Here is a 19,471-nt window from a genome sequence, read left to right on the forward strand (position 1 = left end):
GTTGGAAGCCATGTGATCTGTACTAAGCACATCTCTACTCTTGGTATGTTCATAAAACAACATGCGGTATCCCTTATTCTGTATTCTCTTTCAAGAAGCAACAGGCTTTTCCCCACTGGGATCTAACAATGCTCTGATGAACTTTTTTTTTTCTTGAGTTGGGAATAAGATCAATTTTTTATTATGACTCCTACTTGGGACAGTAAGAATTTGATATAGGTCTGCATACTACTGAGTCTTTAATAATTTAACTACTATCTAGTCAACTACATCTGGGAAAATACATATCCTAAATATTCTTAGATAAGCAGGAACCACCATCATGTAACTCAAACACGCTGGGGCAGTGGACAGGACAAATTTCAGAAGCCAGAAGGATGGCTAAATAACAGAATTATTTCCTTAGAGGTCTTTAAACAGAGGCTGGATGGCCATCTGTCGGGGATGCTTTGATTTAGATTTCTTGCATGGCAGGGGGTCTCTTGCGGTCTCTTCCATCTCTATGAGAATGACTGAGGACATGGCTTCAAGTGCTGTTTAACTAATTGTTCATATTCCATGATAAGCCCATTCTCACAAAGCTAATATAGTATAGTGCTTATTAATTGCTTTACTGGGATCTGGAAGATCCAGGTTCTAGCCTACAGTGTCATTACATTCACTAGGTGGCTCTGCGTCGGTCACTCTCACAATGACCTACCCCACATGGCTGTAAGGATAAAATGGGGAAGAGAGCCAGAAGATCATTAGACAAAAAGCTAGGATGTAATCTATAAATTTTATTAACAAATATATATGTATTTTAAAACATCCTCCTCCCCAAAAAACGGATATGGTTTGCAGAATGGGAATTGCTTCAAATTTAATTTTTTTTAATACAGAAGGCCCTGGGACACTGGGTAGGTAAAGGTGTGGTAGGCTAATGATCAAACTCTCATCTAAGCTGGGATTCCCCTGAATCTGAGCTCACATCATAATCAATATGCAGACCCACACATTTTTTCTTGAAATTTTTATTCCAAAATCCACCCCATGAAACAAAGTCTCCCTTCAGAGGCTGGTATATTTTCTTTCCCCATTCACTTGTCTCTCATTCCTGTGGTAATATACTTGAGGAAAGATTCTCTAAAACCGTTATTGGCAAATGATTAGAAAATGAAAAATCCCAACTATCTTCCCTCCCTTTAGCCCCAAATATTCCCAAACCCTAAACATGTCAACCGAGAGAGCGCAAGACTTGGTTTCTTTTACCCTTAATGCTTACATTTAATTTTAAAGCACAACATTGGAGATTGACTCTAAGTTAGCAACAAAAAATATATATTTACAATTTCTTCAAAAAACACAAAAGAACAACCAAACCCTTTTAGACAATAGTGACTTTCTTTAAGGAGTTTTTATTTAGGGAGCATGTTTTCTTTTTTAATCACTAAGTGATTTTATATATAATTTCTCTTTCCTTTATGTCACCATTTACCGTCTGGGGTGGTGGCCCGTTTAGGCAATGAAGTTTCACAATTTGTTTTTAGTCACTTAAGCCACAGTCACTGGAGGGCTACATTTGAGAAGGCTGCAGGACAGCAAAGCCTAGGCCCACAATACCCTTCCCAATCAGTCTGATGCTTGCTTCATCCCTCTTGCCGCAAGACGAGATTCCTCCCAGACTCTAATGCTCCTGACATGCCAGCTTTCTGCAGTTCAGCACCTCTCAGGCTGAACAAAGCATATGGAGAGTGGTGAAGGTGCTCCCAACTTTTGAGAAAAGAGAGAGAGAGGAGAGAGAGGAAAAAAACAAACACAAAATACCTAGAGCCTAGAACTCTCCAAGCTGGGAGTTATCTGGGCAGATGCACTTGAACCTCCTATATGGCTATTCTCAACTTCCTCTTGAAAGAAAAAAGCAAAACAAAACAGAAGATTGATTCTACAATATTTTCCCCATGGGAGTCAACACAAGGCAGAACGTATCCACTTCTAGAAGATCAGCGGGTGTTTTTGCAGGGGAAAAAAATCAATATGCAGCAAAGCTCCTGTGTACTGAGGCACTCTGGAACTCATCACACTAGCATTGTCCTCTTGGCAAAGAAGCCTGCTCCTCCTATGAAGTGACAGGGAACCTCTGGATCCCAGCACACTTAAACATATATAGATATGCCCCACCCCATTCCCAACTGTGCAGGCGAAGCTGCTCTTCCCCAAGGCGCAGATGCCCCAGCATTTAACGCAACTGGGCTGGGCAATGCGGGGAGCTATGGGTGTATTCCTCCTCCTCCCTTATTGCTTCAGAAGCAGCGAGGGTGCATTGGGCTTTCCTCCAACTTTGTCACCTCTTTTCCCCTGCTGCACAGACACTGGAGAGCTCTTTTCTTTTTTGCCATGTGAGGCTCAGAAGGGGAGGCAGGGGTGAAGGGCAGTCTAATTTGTGCTATCACTATGGGGAAGAGAGCAGAGTGCAAAGTGTGCATTCAAACCCTGACAAGCTCAGACAGCTGGAAGGAGTGTCCAGTCACCCAGGTAGGGGGAAAAATAAAATAGGGATCCAAAATATTACCTTTCTTTCTAAAGTGCAAAAAGCTCTCTGCTGCCCAAGAGAGAAGTTCTTTGGACCGGCCATTCATTGCAAAAGAAGAGAGGCAGCTAATTGGGCATTCACCCATCTCCCAGTTCAAGAGCCAATAGCTACGCCCCCCTCCAATGTGTAGGCATTTTTCTCAAACCAGCATGATAGAGAGCATTTCTGCTGGTGTTAGGATATCTCACCAGATGCCTCTCAAGCTTTCAAGCTTGACTGCAGCTTTCCCCCTACATATGCTGCCATCTTTCTGAACATGGCTCCCTATATGTGAAAGCTTCACCATCCCCACACTAGCTTCAAAATGGAAAATACCTGCAGGCTAACCACAGGGCACACGGAGTACTCCTCACCTCAGAAGGGGTACCACTATTGTGGACACTGCAGCTTTGAGTAATCAGCATAAAGTGGTAGCTGCCCATTGCAGCTGCTGATGGGTGAGAAAAGGAAGCTAGCACAGTGCCTTGGGCACAAGAAGTTACTCCCAGGCCCGGTATTTAGTAACAAATCACACACCAAGACAGCAGAGAAACAGAAGTGACCCTGTTTAACACTATTCTGGTCTGATTCCCCCACAATCTGATGGGGCAGTGTGATCTATTTTTGTAGGACTTATGGGAAAGAGCAGAGACTGAAAGGAGAGAAAGGGACACATTCCTCCTGAAAATGCTGCTACAAAACATCAAGTTAGGGCATGTAGCTGATGAGCAAGTATCCCACAAAAACAGCCGTCCTACAATCCCTTCTGGTTCCACTTCCTCAAATATCTGTGGGATTTCCTGGTCTACAGAAGTCCCAAGGAGAGGAGGGACATCATAGTCACAAACAGGCTGCTATTTTCTCTTCCTGTTGATGTTGAGGAAAATGGGGGAGGGTCTGCTCTCCAAGAGGGGTTGTCTGGGATCTTTCCTTCTCTTCAGTCTATCTGTGGCAAATTTCTAGCTGATTTTCTGGATCAGCTTTTCATCTGACAGGCAGTAAAGGCTGTTGATTGATAGATCTGAGATGAAGTGCTCACAGGCCTTACGGGTGATCTGCTTGCAGCCACGAAGGTCTATCAGAGTGACATTAGAAATGCGCCGCAGGTAAAGCAGGGACTGGTCTGTGAGCTTATTGCAGCCTGTGGAGAGGAAGACAGTGTTACGGTCTACACAGTCCTCATGCCCATTTTCACAAACTGCGCAATGCTACAGAGGAATAATTGAAGTGATATGAAGACTCAGTAAAGGTTACACACAAGCATAAAAGGCAATTCTCCCCTAGACATATGCACTGTTTGACTTTTTGGTCACCTAAGAGTGTGACTACAAATAGGCTGCACCTCGTGCATATATGGCTTTGACCAGATGATATGGAACAAGACAGACTTTATGCCTCGATTAATGAGGAATAAAGTAAAAGCCATTCTTTGCATCAAGATGCAGAAAAAAAAGTTTTTTAGGGTTTTTTTTTTTTGGCAAGCGCTGTTTACACCAGTGTAATATATCCAGATTTAAATGTTAGCATTGCCTCAAATATTTATTTTGCTATATCCATATTAAAAAGGGTCAGAGAAAAAGGCCCTCTTGTACTATATGATATAGTACCCCAAATACACTTATCTCTCCACATTCGCTGAGGTTAGGGGCACAGGACCCCAGTGAATGTGAAAAAACTACAAATAACAAAAACACTGTTTTTACCTGAGAACATCTCTCTAGGTCCTCCACTGCAACTCTGTGGTCAACATCTGCCAGACTCTGACCACAGAACTGTGCTGCAGGAGCTACAAATGCCTAGTGGAGTGCTCTCTCTAGGAATCTCTAGGTCCTTCAGTGCAACTTTTGGTTAAAGTTGAGTACAGTGTTGCATTGGAGGATCTAGATATTCCTAGAGAGAACATATTAATAACATTCATGAATAATCAAATCCGCAAAAGTCAAATCCGCAAATATGGAGGGACAAGTGTAGTGATATAACTACTAGCCTTAAATCTTCACTTAAATCTGTGGCCCTGTGTGAAAACACGCCACATCAATTTACATGTAAATAACTTCTTTTTCCAGTAACAAAGAAATCTCAGACTAGCAATGCTTTGCCATAGTAGTCCCTACATGTCAGAAGGGATGGATACACTTAAGAAAATGTCCAAAGACACACACCTGCCATATTGATTTCAGTGAGTGAGTTTCGTGTGGAAGATCCCACAGCTGTTAACAGGTTGGTTGACTGGTCTGTAAGGTGATTGCAGTGACTAAGATCTAGTCTTGAGAGCAGAGGCATGTGGCGGATGATGAGTCGGAGTGTGGCATCTGTGATGTCCAGCCCAGCCAACCGGAAGTCTATCATGTTACGGAGTTTGCTGCGATTGTCTTGGCCTGTTTGAAGATATGTAAAGATGTTCAAAAGGAATACAGATTCTTGCCTCTCTAGAGCAGACATCATAAACCACATTCTTATAAATGCATCAAACTCTTATTTCTCATCATTTTGTCCCTTCCACAAACTATCTCACCAGCAAGAACAAGTATAGTGTAAAGGCAAAACAAACAAACAAACCAAAAACATACTGGGTTTATCTGATGGAGGTGTGAGCAAGTCCCGAATCTGAGGATCCTTGATTCCTACTGCCCACCGAAGATCGAGAGTCCTGAGAAGGGGGCAAGTGGAGGTACCGAGAGCAGAAACTGCAGACCAGGAGCAGCCTGCTAAGATGAGGTCTTTGAGGCCTGTGAGACAGCAACCGAAACAAGTAAACAAAAAACAGTGGAACTGTTCATTTCAGAACAGTTCCTTTTCCGTATTCTCTTTTACAATAGTAGAATAGCAGCCCCCCCCCCAAAATAAAACTCCCAATGTGAACAACAAAATCAAAGTTATATTTTGATTAGGCTATAAATAATGGGAAGCAATAGACCTCCTGGGCTGGGTTATAATGGCAGATGCCACATGAACAACAACATGCTACTCAGAGCAACTTGCCAGAGTTACAGCTAAAGAACAATGAAGTGAAGAGGAAGGCAATCTTATGGTATTCAGAATCCAAGTGCGTATTCACAAACCAGCTTCAGGGATAGATGAAATATAGGAAATTACTTTGTTCAATGCAAAGCACCCAAACTAATGCCAAGTGTTAAGATAAGCTGATCCACCAAGATGCATACCTGGTAGTCTGTTTATGAGCCAAGTGAGCTGTTTTCTGGAAATATTGGTCCAGCTGAGGTCAAGGCTAACTGGCTGCCTCCTGATTATACCACCAAGGGCTAGGGGTGTGATGGACTTGTACCTGCTTAAATCAATCTTTGTCCACAATCTTCTATCACCACACCTAAAGGAAAACACATGGAGTTAGAGAAGTGCTTTCCCCCTTCACCATATCTATATACTTATTGGTTCTTGATAAAGATTTTGTGGCAAGATCCCCTTTACAGATAAGCATATTTGCAGGGCAGTAGTGGATGCCCATAAATAAAACCAATCTAGAATGAGAGGAAACCCATATTCAATCTTGATTTCAGTCAACTTCCCAATTCCTGCAACAATTTGTGCATTTCATGGATGAAACGTAATTTGGTTTTGCCTGCAGGGATGACCTAATAACCACAGTCCTTGCAAGGAACTGAAGGACAGGTGAAAGAATAGACTGAGTCACTACTACGGCCATTTGCAAGACTGTCTTTTGGGTTCATCAAGTTTTGTGATCTGTATACCTCCTTCTAATGACCCATTAAATCTATTTCCACAGAAAAGAGTAAGGGGAAAGTATCTCTCCTGGGCAACCTGATATATACTTCCTCCTTTAGCATCCCAGATGCTCTCAAAGAAACACCTAATTCAAGGTTCGGTGATAGTAACTCTCTATGGAAAGACTGAGATTTTATGTGGGGAATGCAAAAGCTCATAAATTTCTTACAACTATTTCAGCATTTGCTGTCCTAAACTAAAACTAGGGGTGAAAAAATAGATTTTCTTAATATTATTCATGTCTCCAACCCAGGGCACAATCTCCAATAGGGAATCTCAGAAAGGATGGTTCACATTTTTCTAACTTTCGTCCTCTGATTACAGCCTAAACATGAGCCAGTTACCAGATGTAGGGGAGCTAAGGTTTTCTATGATGGAAAGACTCTCCAAGAGGCACAAAGATTTGGTCAAGATGTTAAATAGTATCCAAGGCATTTCTGGAACTATGGGTCCAAATCCAGTCTTTCAGTAGCACAGGAACTAATAGTATTCATATGACTATTCCCAGCCATTTTTTTCCTTTGCCTTAAAGAGTTATAAGCTTGAGAACTCAACCTTAGCCCATCTATTGAACGAGAATGGATACTGGCTAGACTGAACCTGAAGCAAAACTCAGGGCTTTAAAGATATCCTGCTAAAAAGTAGAAAACATCTGAATTCTTATACAGAAAGGCAAAAGAATCCAGGAAGTCTGACAAGAGCCAGGTCACTATTTTTGTTTGCCAACATGTACTTGCTGAACTTGGATTATGCCAAGCAAGAGGCTTCTTTAGCCTTTCAGGGTGACCAAGAGCCCTAGTACCGTGAAACGCAATATTTAAAGCTGCTATTCAGACTTTATATCTGAAGACACAGAAATGTTGGCAATAACAATTTAAATTTTAGGCTTAAACTAGGAATCTTTTTTTCGCTCATTCTTGTATGCGTGTTTGGGGAATCATTCCTAAAGAGCCTCATAAAACACATTAAAATTATCGTATTTACTCAACTATAAGTTGACTTCATGTATAAATCGAGGGCAGGTTTTGGGGCCAAAATTAAGGATTTTGACATGGATAAGTTGAGGGCAAAACTTAGGGGCACGTAACAAAGGATGAATCAAAGCAAAGCAATGCCAAAAATATTATAAAATTCCATCAGACATGTTTGTGCTCACAGTAAAGGCTGGGTGGATGAGAGAATAGAGTGGGGTCAGTGATTCCAGGAGATTATGCTTTTGCCTTTCTCCAGGTGATGTTTCCTTTTTAAAATAAGAGTTAAAGTACAGTACCTACACTGACCCATGGATAAGTCGACTCAGTTTTTTGGGGTCAATTTTTTGACCAAAATTTCTAGACTTATATATGAGTATATACAGTATTTTAAAACAACCAAAAACTTAAAAAAATAAAATATCCCCAATAAAAAGCCCCTTTCCTTATACATTAAAAACCCGCTTAAACAGAAAAGTCTTTGCCTGCCAACAGAAGGAGATCAATGAGGGGTCAGTCTCGACTCTTGTGGAAGGGAATTCCAGAGGGTGGTAGCAGCCATGGAAAAGACTGTCTCTTGTGTCCTCACCAAGCAAGCTTGTGATTTTGGTGGGACTGACAGAAAGCCTTATCTTTAAGATCTTAGGGCTCTGGTATTTTTCTATCAGGAGATATAGTCTTTTAGATTTACTTTATTTATGATTTCATAATTGACAATTATTTATTAATGAAATCAATACTACAAACATTTCTTTCTATTGACCAAATCCAATTTGTTTTCTCAAAAATATTTCCATGCCCTCCAAACACCTGAGTATTTTACATCCATTCCAACCAAACTGATGTGGTTGTATGGGTGAGCCCAGGCCCTCTGTTGTTTGTGCTGCACAAGTCAATCTTGGGAATTTAAGAGACCAAGTTGTCGTCATCGTCATCATCATCGTCATCATGATGGTTTAACCTTTTTTGTTTTAGAAAATACCATACATGGCTCAGTCAGACCATGACAGGAAAAATTTAACAGGATACTTTGTAGGAACTGCTACACTGTATCAAGATAAATGTTTCCCACATTTCTGTTTTCAACAGTGAAACATAAAAGCAATTTTTTAATTGTTGTTGTTGTGCAACTTCAATGGTGACCCTACCATGGGGTTTTCGTGGCAAGATTTCTTCAGCAGGGGATTACCATTGCCTTCTTTTGAGGCTCTCTGACAAGGTCATCCAGTTGGTTTCCCAGACGGACAACAGATTTGAATCTTACCACTACACTAGATCAATATTTTGATTACTCCCCTTTCCCCCAACTTTTATTTAGTACCCATATATAGCCAGCATGGTATAATGCAGTGATGGCGAACCTCTCAGGGGTTGAGTGCCCAAAAGGTCTTTCAGCACCGGGTGTTAACTGGTGCCAGGGGCGGGTGCTTCCGCCATCCAGGGGTGTGACTTCCAAAGTGGAACTTCTTCTCCTGACCTCCCAGGCCTTCAGCTGCCTCTCCAGAGACAGCTGAAGGCCCAGGAGGGCGAGGGGGGAAGAAGAGGAACAGGTGTAGTGCAGTGATGGCGAACCTCTCAGGGGCCAAGTACCCATACTAAAAGGTCTTTCAGCACAGAGTGTTACCTGGTACCAGGGATGGGGGCTTCCGCCCGCCTGGGGTGTGACTTCCAAAGTGGGACTTCTTCTCCTGCCCTCCTGGGCCTTCAGCTGCCTTTCCAGAGACAGCTGAAGGCCCAGGAGGGCGAAGGGGGGAAGAAGAGGAACAGGTGCATGACTCTTTCTCCTCCTCCCCACGCACTGTTCCCAGCCTTCAGCTGCCTCTGGAGAGGCACCTGGAGGACAGGGAGGTTGGAAGGGAGGAAGAGGCGTGTGTGCTTCTTCCTCCTCCTCCTCACGCAGCGTTCCCAGCCTTCAACTGCCTCCAGAGAGGCAGCTGAAGGCCTAGGACGACCGGAAAGGAGAAACAGGTGCATACCTCTTCCTCCTCCCCGCCCTCTGTGTGCCAGGGAAATGGGTTCCATAAGGTGCCATCGATTCGCCATAATGGGTGTAGTGATTTGAGCATTGGACTACGACTCTGATTCTCCACTCGAGCATAAAAACCCACTGGGTGAGCCACATTCTCTCAGCCTCAGGAGATGACAATGGCAAACTCCCTCTGAAGTAACTTGTCAAGAAATCCCTGTAACAGGTTCACCTTAGGGCTGCCATAGATCAAAAATGACTTGGCGGCATATGACAACAATACACACACACACACACACACACACACACACACACACACACACTGCTCCTGAAGATGAGGGTTTAAACTTTTATCTAGATGTTACTGACAACCTAGCCATGGATTTGTCAAAGTTTTATACAACAGTCATCTGGGTTTTTGCCATCACTACAGCCTACTGTATAGCAGGGATTCTGAGAGTTAATTATGAATTGCATAAATACATTTTCTTTTCCTCCTCTGCCCACTTATCTTCCCTTATGTCTACTTATACACAAGTCTGTAAGATCCAGATAGAATTGAGTCTGAGAGGGATATGGGTTTAGTAAAGCATTCTGAAAGACAGAAACAACAGATAAATGAGTAGAAAGTGCAATTTGGGTAACAAGTTCTTTCCACTTACCATTTGTACCAGGTTTTGCATACACGCATACATTCACAAAGCTCCTTGCGAGTGAGATAGCGGAAGACAGACATCCACACTTCCTTCTGCATCAAGACCTCCTCCCCATCCGGTGCCCTGCCACCCTGACCATTCAATCTGGCTGCCCCACTCTCCTCAGCACTCTCCTCTTCCTCATCTGCAGTTTCCTCTTCTTCCTCCTCCTCAGCAGCCTCATCATCTCCTCCCCGCTGGGGTGTCTTAGCCGAACTTTGGCGCATGACCACACGGGGAGAGTGTCGCAGATTAGTGGAGGCCGTTATTGCCTGCAGCTTGGGCACAATGGAAGTGCCATGCATGTCTTTGGTAGGTCTTTGCAATGTGACTGTAAGGTAAGAACCATGGAGCTTGGCTTTCTCTACCTCTGAAAGCTCTTTCTTGCCACTAGGGTTGTTCTCTTTTTCCCGCACTACTGTGCGCTCTGCACCCTGCAGCCGAAGTAGCTGGCGCCGCTTAAAGCGTTCATCCCGACTTGCACCATGATGGTCACTAGGACCTGCTCCTGGAGAGGATCGTGTTACTATGCTTCGTGGTGACACAGGGTCATGGATCAACTGCAGCATTGGGGTAGGTGAATGTGGTGGGGGAGTCAGAGGTTCCTCACAGCTTCTCAAAGGTCGCAGGACTTTGGCTTGGACTGCATCATCATCACCATCATCCATCTTCCGCTTCTGCAATGTGAGCAGCACCAGATTAACATTTGAAGGCTAAACATCAGGCTTAAAGACTGAACAAGAATTTTAGTCTTGGAGCTGGTATGACAGAACAGATTAAGTTAAAAGTAAAATGCATGAGGGAGGGATCTCGATGTCTGCTTCCACAAGATTAAGACTAACTCAATATCTCTCAGTAAAAAGATGTCTTTTCCACTCCCACTGGCATCAACTAAAAGCTGTTCACCATTACTAGTAAAAATTGGGAATAGCAGAAATTGCACTGACTTACTATAAAAGCAAAGGAGGCTTAATACAGAACCAAGGTATTTATCACAAAGGTCACTAATGCAGTCGTCATGTGTTAATATACTGTAGGTCCTAGTAGAAACCTCCCTGAAACAGAGTTATTGAGAAACTGAGACTTATTGCTCCCTTGTTGATTCTTTTTATTTTAAATGGTCCCTAACTAGTTGTATCATTATTACAAAGAAGTAGAAGAAGAAGAGAAGAGACAGGTTGTATCAACTCTTTGCTTCTACTTCCTGTGTGGGACAGAGAGGAAGTGGAGAAAAGCAGAAGCTGAATTGCTTTGAGTGTATTAAGGCCCTGGCTGGGACAGTGGAGGGGCAGAGACCACAAAGGACAGGAGTTATGCCAAGGCCTTAAGGAGTTGCTGCCTAGGCTTTGTACAGGACTCAGACCTTTCCTCAGCAGCCAGAGCCTGGGCAAATCCTGTATGACTGTTCATGGCAACTGCTGTACAGAGCCTTAAATGCCTATTTTAAAGAAGTTCTCTCTCACTGCATGTCATCTATTTCTAGCGGAGACAATTAAACCCCTATGTATGAAAGTGTAATCTTTCTCCTATTGACCACTGTGTGAATCAAGACCGTGTGTGTATGTTGTGTGCCTTCAATTTGTTTTCAACTTATGGAGACCCTAATGCAACCCTTTCTTGGCAAGATTTGTTCAAAGGATTATATTCAGGTGGAAAATCTTAGACAACCTCTACATTAGTTCTTGGCTAAACAGGGTCTGACAGACTTTGCTCTAAACAAAAAGGCAACCTAAAAGTTAGAGGTCATTAAGGGCTTTGAAAAAAGTGGCAAAGAATATAATACGTTGAATATAATACATTGAAGTTCTAGCATATATCCAACAAAAAGTTCTTACGTTGCAGAATAAAACTTGAGCGCACCAGAGGCACATATGCATCCACTATGAAGTAAAGTAGCAAATATGGTAAGCTAGTCAACTATTACACCCAACTCAAGCTACACATGGTTTAGAGCAACTCTTAGTGTGCAGAATAGAGAATGTGCAACTTTTCTGACAGATTAATTTGCGAGCAGTTGTTGATGCTGAAACCAGCCAGCATCTTTGCTCTGCAGAACTGTGTTTCATTTAAAAGTGGTGATTCCCAGAAAAGTAAAATGTGTCAGAAGGAACAAAACGAGTGTTACTTAAACTGAGGAGAGATCCAGAACCCATATTTTACACCTTAGTAAGAAACCTGAAAGTAGCTTACACAAGTGTTTATCATACAAGGACTGCTGAGAATAATAATAATAATAATAATAATAATAATAATAATAATTTGTTTTATTTATATACCGCTATTCCAAAGATCATAGCGGTGAACAGCAAGTAAGCTAATTAGCAAGTAAGCTAATTTGCCCCCATCAGTCTGGGTACTCATTTTAGCGACCTCGGAAGGATGCAAGCCTGAGTCGAGCTTGGGCCCTTTTGCTGGTCTTGAACTCGCAACCTTGTGGTTTCGAGTGAATGGCTGCAGTACAGGCATTTCCCCACTGCGCCACCAGGGCTCCTAGTGATGAGACTGATTGCTATGACTCAAGTTATCCAAGACTGAATAACGTGCTGCAGGGTATACTGGTCATCCAAAGGACAGCACTATAATAGTATCTGGAAATAATGTCTGTGTGATGCCACCCATCCACTTCTACCCATTTCTTTTGCTTGCCTTCAGTGGGATGCTCTTTGATGGGACAGCTGGCATAACTCCATGTAGGATCTTCTAACCATGTTTCTGCTGGAGCCACTGATAATATATTTGCTGTTTGGCAGATGAAAGGTGATATTACTACCTTCTCAGGATCTGTTTTTTCCTCAGGTTGCAAGAGTTTTCTCACTGATGCCCGTAGATGTTAGGAAGGTGGCACTGGCAAAGCTAAGTATCTCCATTGTATACTACCAGCATATAGTGTCACCACTGCCCATTTCTAGGTGGAGGTATTTTACTCAATGGATAGCATCCGCTAATGCTCATCTGCCCAACTCTTACTCACATGCCTTACTAAGCCTTCCCAAATGTGCAAAGAAAAGAAGGCCAAGAAGTACACCAGAAGAACCTCTTTCTGAAAGCTTAAATACAAAGAAGATGGAATGTTGAATCTTACCATGTGCAAAAGCTTTTCTCTTTATTATCTATGAGCAGTGTTTAATAATGGATCCATTTCTTATGGTAAAGGGAAAGGAAAATCCATTTCTTACCTGGCCTTTCTCTGCTTCATCTCCCTTGTAGCACTTTGGACATTCCCAGCAGTTGGGCAATTCATCATTTAGTAGCCCTTCGCCATCCATCTGCAGGGGAAAGAAACTCAACAGTAATTTCTAGGAAGGCATACATTCCTCACAGGATGAGTTAAATAGCTGCTTCTGACTATGCAGGTCAGACTTTCTCACCTGTAGACAACCAGGGTGAACAATCTCATTGCAGATGCAGCACTCCATTAACTTCTTTTCAAAGTCTTGTGAATCCTCATTCTTATCTACCTCCCCACAAAGTGCACATGTGACCGAATGAGGCAGTCTGGGCTACAAGGTAAACAAGAGTAATGCAAGCAGTTACGCTACAGCTTCAAGAATAATTACCGTCGGCCCTTCTTATACACGGATTCAAGCATACACAATACTGCACATTTTCCATCTTAACCAATTCTACACCCACAAAAAGATCTCTCTGCTAATTCCTATTTGACCATTAATTAACATTTGAGACCTTTTAAAATCACCTCCTTAAATTCTGCTCATCACATCTGAAAAGTACCACAGACTGCATTCTGTTTTCTTGAAGAAATTAAGTCAAACACTTTCAAAGAAAGACATTTAATATATCACAGGACTTACTGCCAAGCACTGCCGTAATACACAGGACTGCTTCATGCGACCAGGCCCTCCGAACTTTTTCATATCCCTGCAGTAGTGACACATGCCACATTCCCCTTGCACGCAGGCCTTGCATTTACGGCATCGTACTCTCCTTCTGCGTGCACCTGATACAATAGGAGAGACTGTGGGTCTCACAGTTGCTGGCCGTGGAGCTGGTTTCATGGTGTGGGGTTTGGTGATAGGTATAGTGGGTAATCTTAGCTTTGGACGAGTTTGAAATTTGAGCTGTCAGTGGAAACAGATGGTGAGAAATTAGGAACAGGAATTTGTCTCATTTATTTTGGCCTGTCTGTACGGGGACAATAATAATGATGATAATAATAAAACTTTATATCTCGCCTCTCTGTCGATGACAATTGAGGCAGCTTATAATTTAAAAATGACATACAATCCCATATCCCACCCTCCCCTAAAACATCAATTAAACAACAAACAATTTAAAATCATATATTAAAAAACAAAATCAAACAATGGGCTATAGCGGATTCAGAGGGATCATAAATTCAACTTGGTGGGTGGGTTTTCTATTCAGGAAAGGCCTGCTGGAAGAGATCCATCTTGACAGACTTTTTGAAGCTGTCTAAATTGGTAATGTGATGGTTATCCTCCGGCAGGTTCCCACTTTTCCTTCATGAGCTCAAGCAGGTATCATGGCTCTTTCCCTTATTTTATCCCCACAGGAGTCCTGTGAGGCTGAGAGAGTGATTGTCTGAACATCATCCAATGAATTTCATAGCTAAATAGACTCTTGCACCCAGATCTCCTTAGTCCCAGTCCAACATTTCAATCACTATCCAAACTGGCTTTCCAAAAGCCCCAAGATGTCAAGATGCAGTTGCATGAAATTCAATCACAGGCACCGGAACAGAACAGATCATGCAGGGAGAGTGAGGACTTTGCTCCCAGAAGCAGAAAGTCTAAATAATAGTCTTGTGTTTATTATTAACCAGCTCTGAATTCTGGCAGTGACAGTTGGTACAAATTGAAGCCATGATCATCATCTTTTTGTTACTTCACTTTTGTATATCTGCAATTTGTGCCCTTCACTCTTTGTTCTTACAGGTATAAGGGAAGTGGCAGAGTCTTTTTCTTGGCTTTTTGTTTTGAATTATGAAGTTACTCCAGCCAGCTAAAAAAAACTACACATAAGTGGAAAAATCATGTTCTACAAAGCAAATTTGAGCTAAGTCATGGGTCAGTTATTTACCTTATCTCTCTTCGGCCACTGGACAATAGGGATTGCAGTGAGTGCCAGTTTGGGATCACTGTTTGCGTATTCTTCGAGCAATAGCTACAACAGAAGCAAAATACATTAAAATAAAAATATTCATTTCACTCTTAATATTTCTATGGAACATTAGAGTTCAAAATAATTCAACAGATACAATCCTTACAACAATTCCATAGCATACATTACTGTTAGTTTTTCCATATTACTGATGAGGATTGAGATATGGTGGCTTGCCTAATACAATACGCTATATTAATGGTGGGAGGTGGAATCAGACCAGAAATTGCCTAATACACATACCAAAAAACACTATGCCAACTCCAATTTTTAAAAAGGGCAAAACAGAAGCGGATAACACAGATCATCCTTTGAGACCAAGGTTGTTCTCTGTTATGCTGCAGTGTCCTCCATCCAACTCACATCTGATGCATTAGTGTCTAACTATGGTGATCAGACCTGCATAGATCAGTCTGCTATATACTTTGAACAGTATATCAATGGCAATCTTTCCAACATCCTATTTTAGTATGCTTCTCTCTACACTATCAGCCCATGCCTAGGAGTTAGCAGCAAATGGATGCAATTCCAGGCACTCTGGCTTTTAGTCCTGTTCTGAGACTTCTGCTGTCCAGCCCACCCACCCATTCTCAACTGGCGTTTCTGATGTGCTTTATTTACTTGAGGTTACTATGGTTACATTGCTGGCATCCCCTTGCAAAGGGAGTGCAGTCTTTCTTGCTGCCAAGAAGGAAAGAACACCGCATGGGCTGGGCTTGCTCTTCCTGGCATTTATCGTACCAAAGGGATTCACATTCCCATATGAAGCTAGTACTGGGAGACTGCTTTCCAGCAGCTTAGACTGATTTAAGTCATCAGGGATGAGGGCTGGCTCACACCAACAATTTAACCAGCTTTCCAACTGATTTGTGTCTTGAACAAGCAACATAAACTGTTTGCTATAAAGAATTAAAATCTCTCTCCGCCATCATCTAGAGCCTTGCCATGACCTGGGGGTGTAGCCCAAAATCTCTGAGCATGATGACTTTATGCCCTTCCATGACAAAAAATGTACTTGTCTTAAAAAATAAAATAAAATAAATGTCAACATCTTATTTGGTTCTCTACTCACAGGTAAGATACCAAGTAAGACCAATGAACTGCAGATGAAATGCCCAGAACTTTCTAGAATCAAGAACTGGTAGTTAATCCAGTAGAACAGTTATTCTCCCTGGCATGGAATGTAGTCCATAGTGTTCAGTCTAAATCAGAAATTTAGAGCCCCACAAAAGATGATCTGTAACTCCTGGGGACAACAAGAACTTGGGGTAGCGCAAATTTGGCATTTTAAGATTATAGTCTGCCCCCTTCTGCACTGGCTTCTGATACACACAGGTCCAAAACACACTGCAGAAATAATTCAGTTTGAGTCCACTTTAACTGTCCAATCTCAGTGCTAGGGAAGTCTGGGTTGTAGTTTATTGTGGCACCAAAGCTCTCTGACAGAGAAGGCTCAATGTCTCACAAAACTACAGTTCCCAGTATTCCCTAACACTGAGCCAGGGCAGTTAAAGCAGTCTCAGACTGGATTATTTCTGCAGTGTGTTTTGGACCGCAGGGAAGGAGGTGCATATTGTTCAGTCTTCTCTAGGGACAAGACTCCACATCCTCCCCTTAAAAAGCAGTACACCACAAAGGACTTGCACAAGGGAAATAAAATATGTATGATGAACGTCCGGGGTGTGGGAGAGAGCAGAAGAGGATGCTGCATTAGCAAGAAAGACAAGGAAAAACAGGGTTTCAAAAAAGTGTAAATCTAGCTCAAATAAACCTAACACTAGGACAGTCAGCAGAAACAGCGATTTCATTTAATATTTCCCTGAGATCTCTATGTGCTATGTATTTATCATGACCATACTTCTCTCTCAGAACAAAGTTATCATTGCCCAAGTGCTATGCCTAGGTCTATCCTTTGCTTCTTGTTGTTGGAAAATTAGGTGGCAACACTGCATATTTGGGCAATGCTACCATCATTATTCCAAATTGGAACAGCAATAGAATATGGGAGTAAGTACATTTCAAAAACCTGGTCTCAGTAGTCACATTTCAGTATTTGGTTTGAAACAGCAACTCAGTGCATTTGGCAGTTTTAACGACTGAATGTCAGTTTTAAATCTGTTTGCATTATATGAAGGCACTTAAAATACAGAGGCTGAGGCGGCATCCCCAATCTGGTTTGACACCACTTTAACAGGCATGGCTCCCTGCTATAGAATTCTAGGAAGTGTAATCGGTTGTGGCACCTTTGTTCTGGTGCCACAGCCACCTTCCCAGAATTCCACAGCACAGAGCCATGGCAGTTAAAGTGGTGTCAATCTGGGTTGTTTTTGCAGTGCGCAGGCAGCCTGAATGTCCCTCAAATAATTTTGGAAAGGGACAAGCTCCATGTGCTGCAATCTGGTGGGAAAAAACCACCCCCCTCCCATTCCCAGTGAGTTCTCCACCCTTCCGAAGCAGCCTGGGGGTGGGCAGGAAGTAGCCTCCATGCCTGGCCCACCCACCAAAACTGCAGAAGCGCCGCCCTCTTCCTTCCTCCCAGGTCGGTGTCTGAGGAGGGCATGAAGGCACATGCTTGACGGGGCAGGAGGGAGCACTCTCTTGGGTCAGCCTGGGGCACTCGCAGGGAAGCTGTACCGACGGGCAAACTCCGAGGGAACAGAGGCACCCGGCTCCACCGACTCACTCCCCGGGATGTTAGGAAGAGCAGCACTCCCACGGGGGGGGGGGGGCAAGGAGAGAGAAGGGGCCCCCACATGCAGAGGCTGGCTTGGAAGGAGAAGGGATGGAGGGAGCTCCTGTCCTGAAACAGCCAAGAGTCTCCTCCAAAGCAGCTGCAGCCATCTGTGCTCCTGCGGGAATAAGGCAGGGAGCCCCTCCCTCCCTCCCGCTCTGCTTAAACTCCAGCACTGACTTGGCACAAAGAAGTTCAGCACTCAGCAGGGGCAGCCCTTCCCCCCGAAGGCTTCCTGACCTTGCCTGCTTCTCTCCACTGAAGCTGCCCAGAAGTCGAGCAGGAAGAAGTTCCAGACTTTCCCTTTGTCTCCCAGTCTGCCAAGTTGGGGCTCCGGCGGCAAGGCTGCGAGGCGCCGCTGCTGGCTCTCCGCGCGCCAGGAAACTCAGCCCCCGCAGCTGGGGCGCCCCGAAGCCAGCCTCCTCCTCCTCCTCCTCCTCCTCCCCCCGCCCGCCGGCAAACAATGCTGCTGCGTCACCCGCATGCAGCTCCCAGCAATGCTTTGCAACGGAAGAGGGCAGGAGAGAGGGAGGGAGCCAGGGAAGCAGCGGCACAGGCGTTCTGCGGCAGAGAGGGGGCGGGGCCACGCCGTTCCACGACTCCTGATTGGCTCAGGCGGGAGCCTGCGGAGACTCCCCCCGCCCCACACTCAGGCTGCTGCTCCTGCTCCTGCAATTGGAGAAGCTGGAGCCTGCACAGCCAGGGGTCCTCCTTTCCCCGGACGCGTCCTCCACTCCAGAGACCTGTCCGGGAGGGATTTCAAAATGTCCCCCCACCCCGTTTCAACAGGGCTAAGCAGCATGGATTTATGTTTATATTATGAACAGCCAGGGTGAGCAGACTTTTCCTCCTTTTCAGCCTTCTCTCCCACAATGTCCTCCCTTTGGAGCAGGACTAAGAGGCATGGGTTTATGTTTCTAGGAGTGTCCTTAGCTTTCCTTGGGCCATCGCCTACATTCTATAGGGCGTTATATGGTCAGGGTGACAGGATGTCCTCCTTGTCCTGGACGTGTCTGCCATTTCAGCCTTCTACCCAGGAGGAATTCCACAATGTCCTCCATTTGGAGAATGGCAAAGAAGCATGGCTTTACATTTCTGTCAGCGTTTCGAGCATTTCTTTCAGCATATCCTCAGTTTTCCTTGAGTGTCCTCCATGAAGAGCATGACTGAGAAGCATAAACTTGCATTTCTCGTTGTCCTTTTAGCTCTTCTTTGCTCATGTCCTCCATTTTTTTAGTGCTTTGTCCTCCCCTGCGGTTATGACGTCTTGGCACCCTGGTGTAGCTGGATGCTGGTGTACGGTCACATTACACTGGGAGAGGGAATCCTACCAAAGGTATTTTGCAAAGGGCAAACAGATGTCCCCACTACAAAAGAGGACAAGGTCCCACAAAATAGAGGACATGGCCAAAGAAAAGCTTAAAAAGCACTCACAGACATGTAAATTCCTGCTTCTTAGACATGCTCTAAATGGAGGGCATTTGCAAATTCCTCCTGCAGAGAAGGCTGAAATTGAGGACATGTCCTGGAAAAGGAGGACATCTGGTCACTCAGGACCCATTAAGGCAGACTCTTGAGAACAGCACAAGAAAAGCTCTTAGGCCACACTACTTGCTGCAGCTGCATCCTCCCTGCAGAACTAATTCAGTTTGACACTTCATTAACTGTCCC

The 19,471-nt window shown here is 43.8% G+C and overlaps 1 protein-coding gene across 4 annotated transcripts in view; it reads right to left on the reverse strand.

The window, feature by feature from the left end:
- Positions 1-1,377: 1,377 nt before the first annotated feature.
- KDM2A (lysine demethylase 2A) overlaps positions 1,378-19,471 on the reverse strand; it is a 65,486-nt gene continuing 47,392 nt past the window's right edge. For 3 of the 4 annotated variants that reach the window (XM_089520591.1, XM_089520592.1, XM_089520594.1), the window contains 9 exons: positions 14,989-15,072; positions 13,740-14,006; positions 13,296-13,427; positions 13,104-13,193; positions 9,895-10,604; positions 5,716-5,879; positions 5,122-5,280; positions 4,714-4,929; positions 1,378-3,692 (listed from right to left, as the gene is read on the reverse strand). In XM_089520591.1, the coding sequence (XP_089376717.1) occupies positions 3,511-3,692; positions 4,714-4,929; positions 5,122-5,280; positions 5,716-5,879; positions 9,895-10,604; positions 13,104-13,193; positions 13,296-13,427; positions 13,740-14,006; positions 14,989-15,072 (2,004 nt within the window). In that variant the 3' untranslated portion in view covers positions 1,378-3,510. Of the gene's footprint in view, positions 3,693-4,713; positions 4,930-5,121; positions 5,281-5,715; positions 5,880-9,894; positions 10,605-13,103; positions 13,194-13,295; positions 13,428-13,739; positions 14,007-14,988; positions 15,073-19,471 lie in introns of those variants that run through there. The other variant, XM_089520593.1, reaches the window with a different exon arrangement.

The sequence above is a fragment of the Sceloporus occidentalis genome, unplaced genomic scaffold (genome assembly GCF_023333645.1).
Source record: "Sceloporus occidentalis isolate IW3139 unplaced genomic scaffold, rSceOcc1.0.p SCAF_4, whole genome shotgun sequence".
Classification (NCBI taxonomy): Eukaryota; Metazoa; Chordata; class Lepidosauria; order Squamata; family Phrynosomatidae; genus Sceloporus; species Sceloporus occidentalis.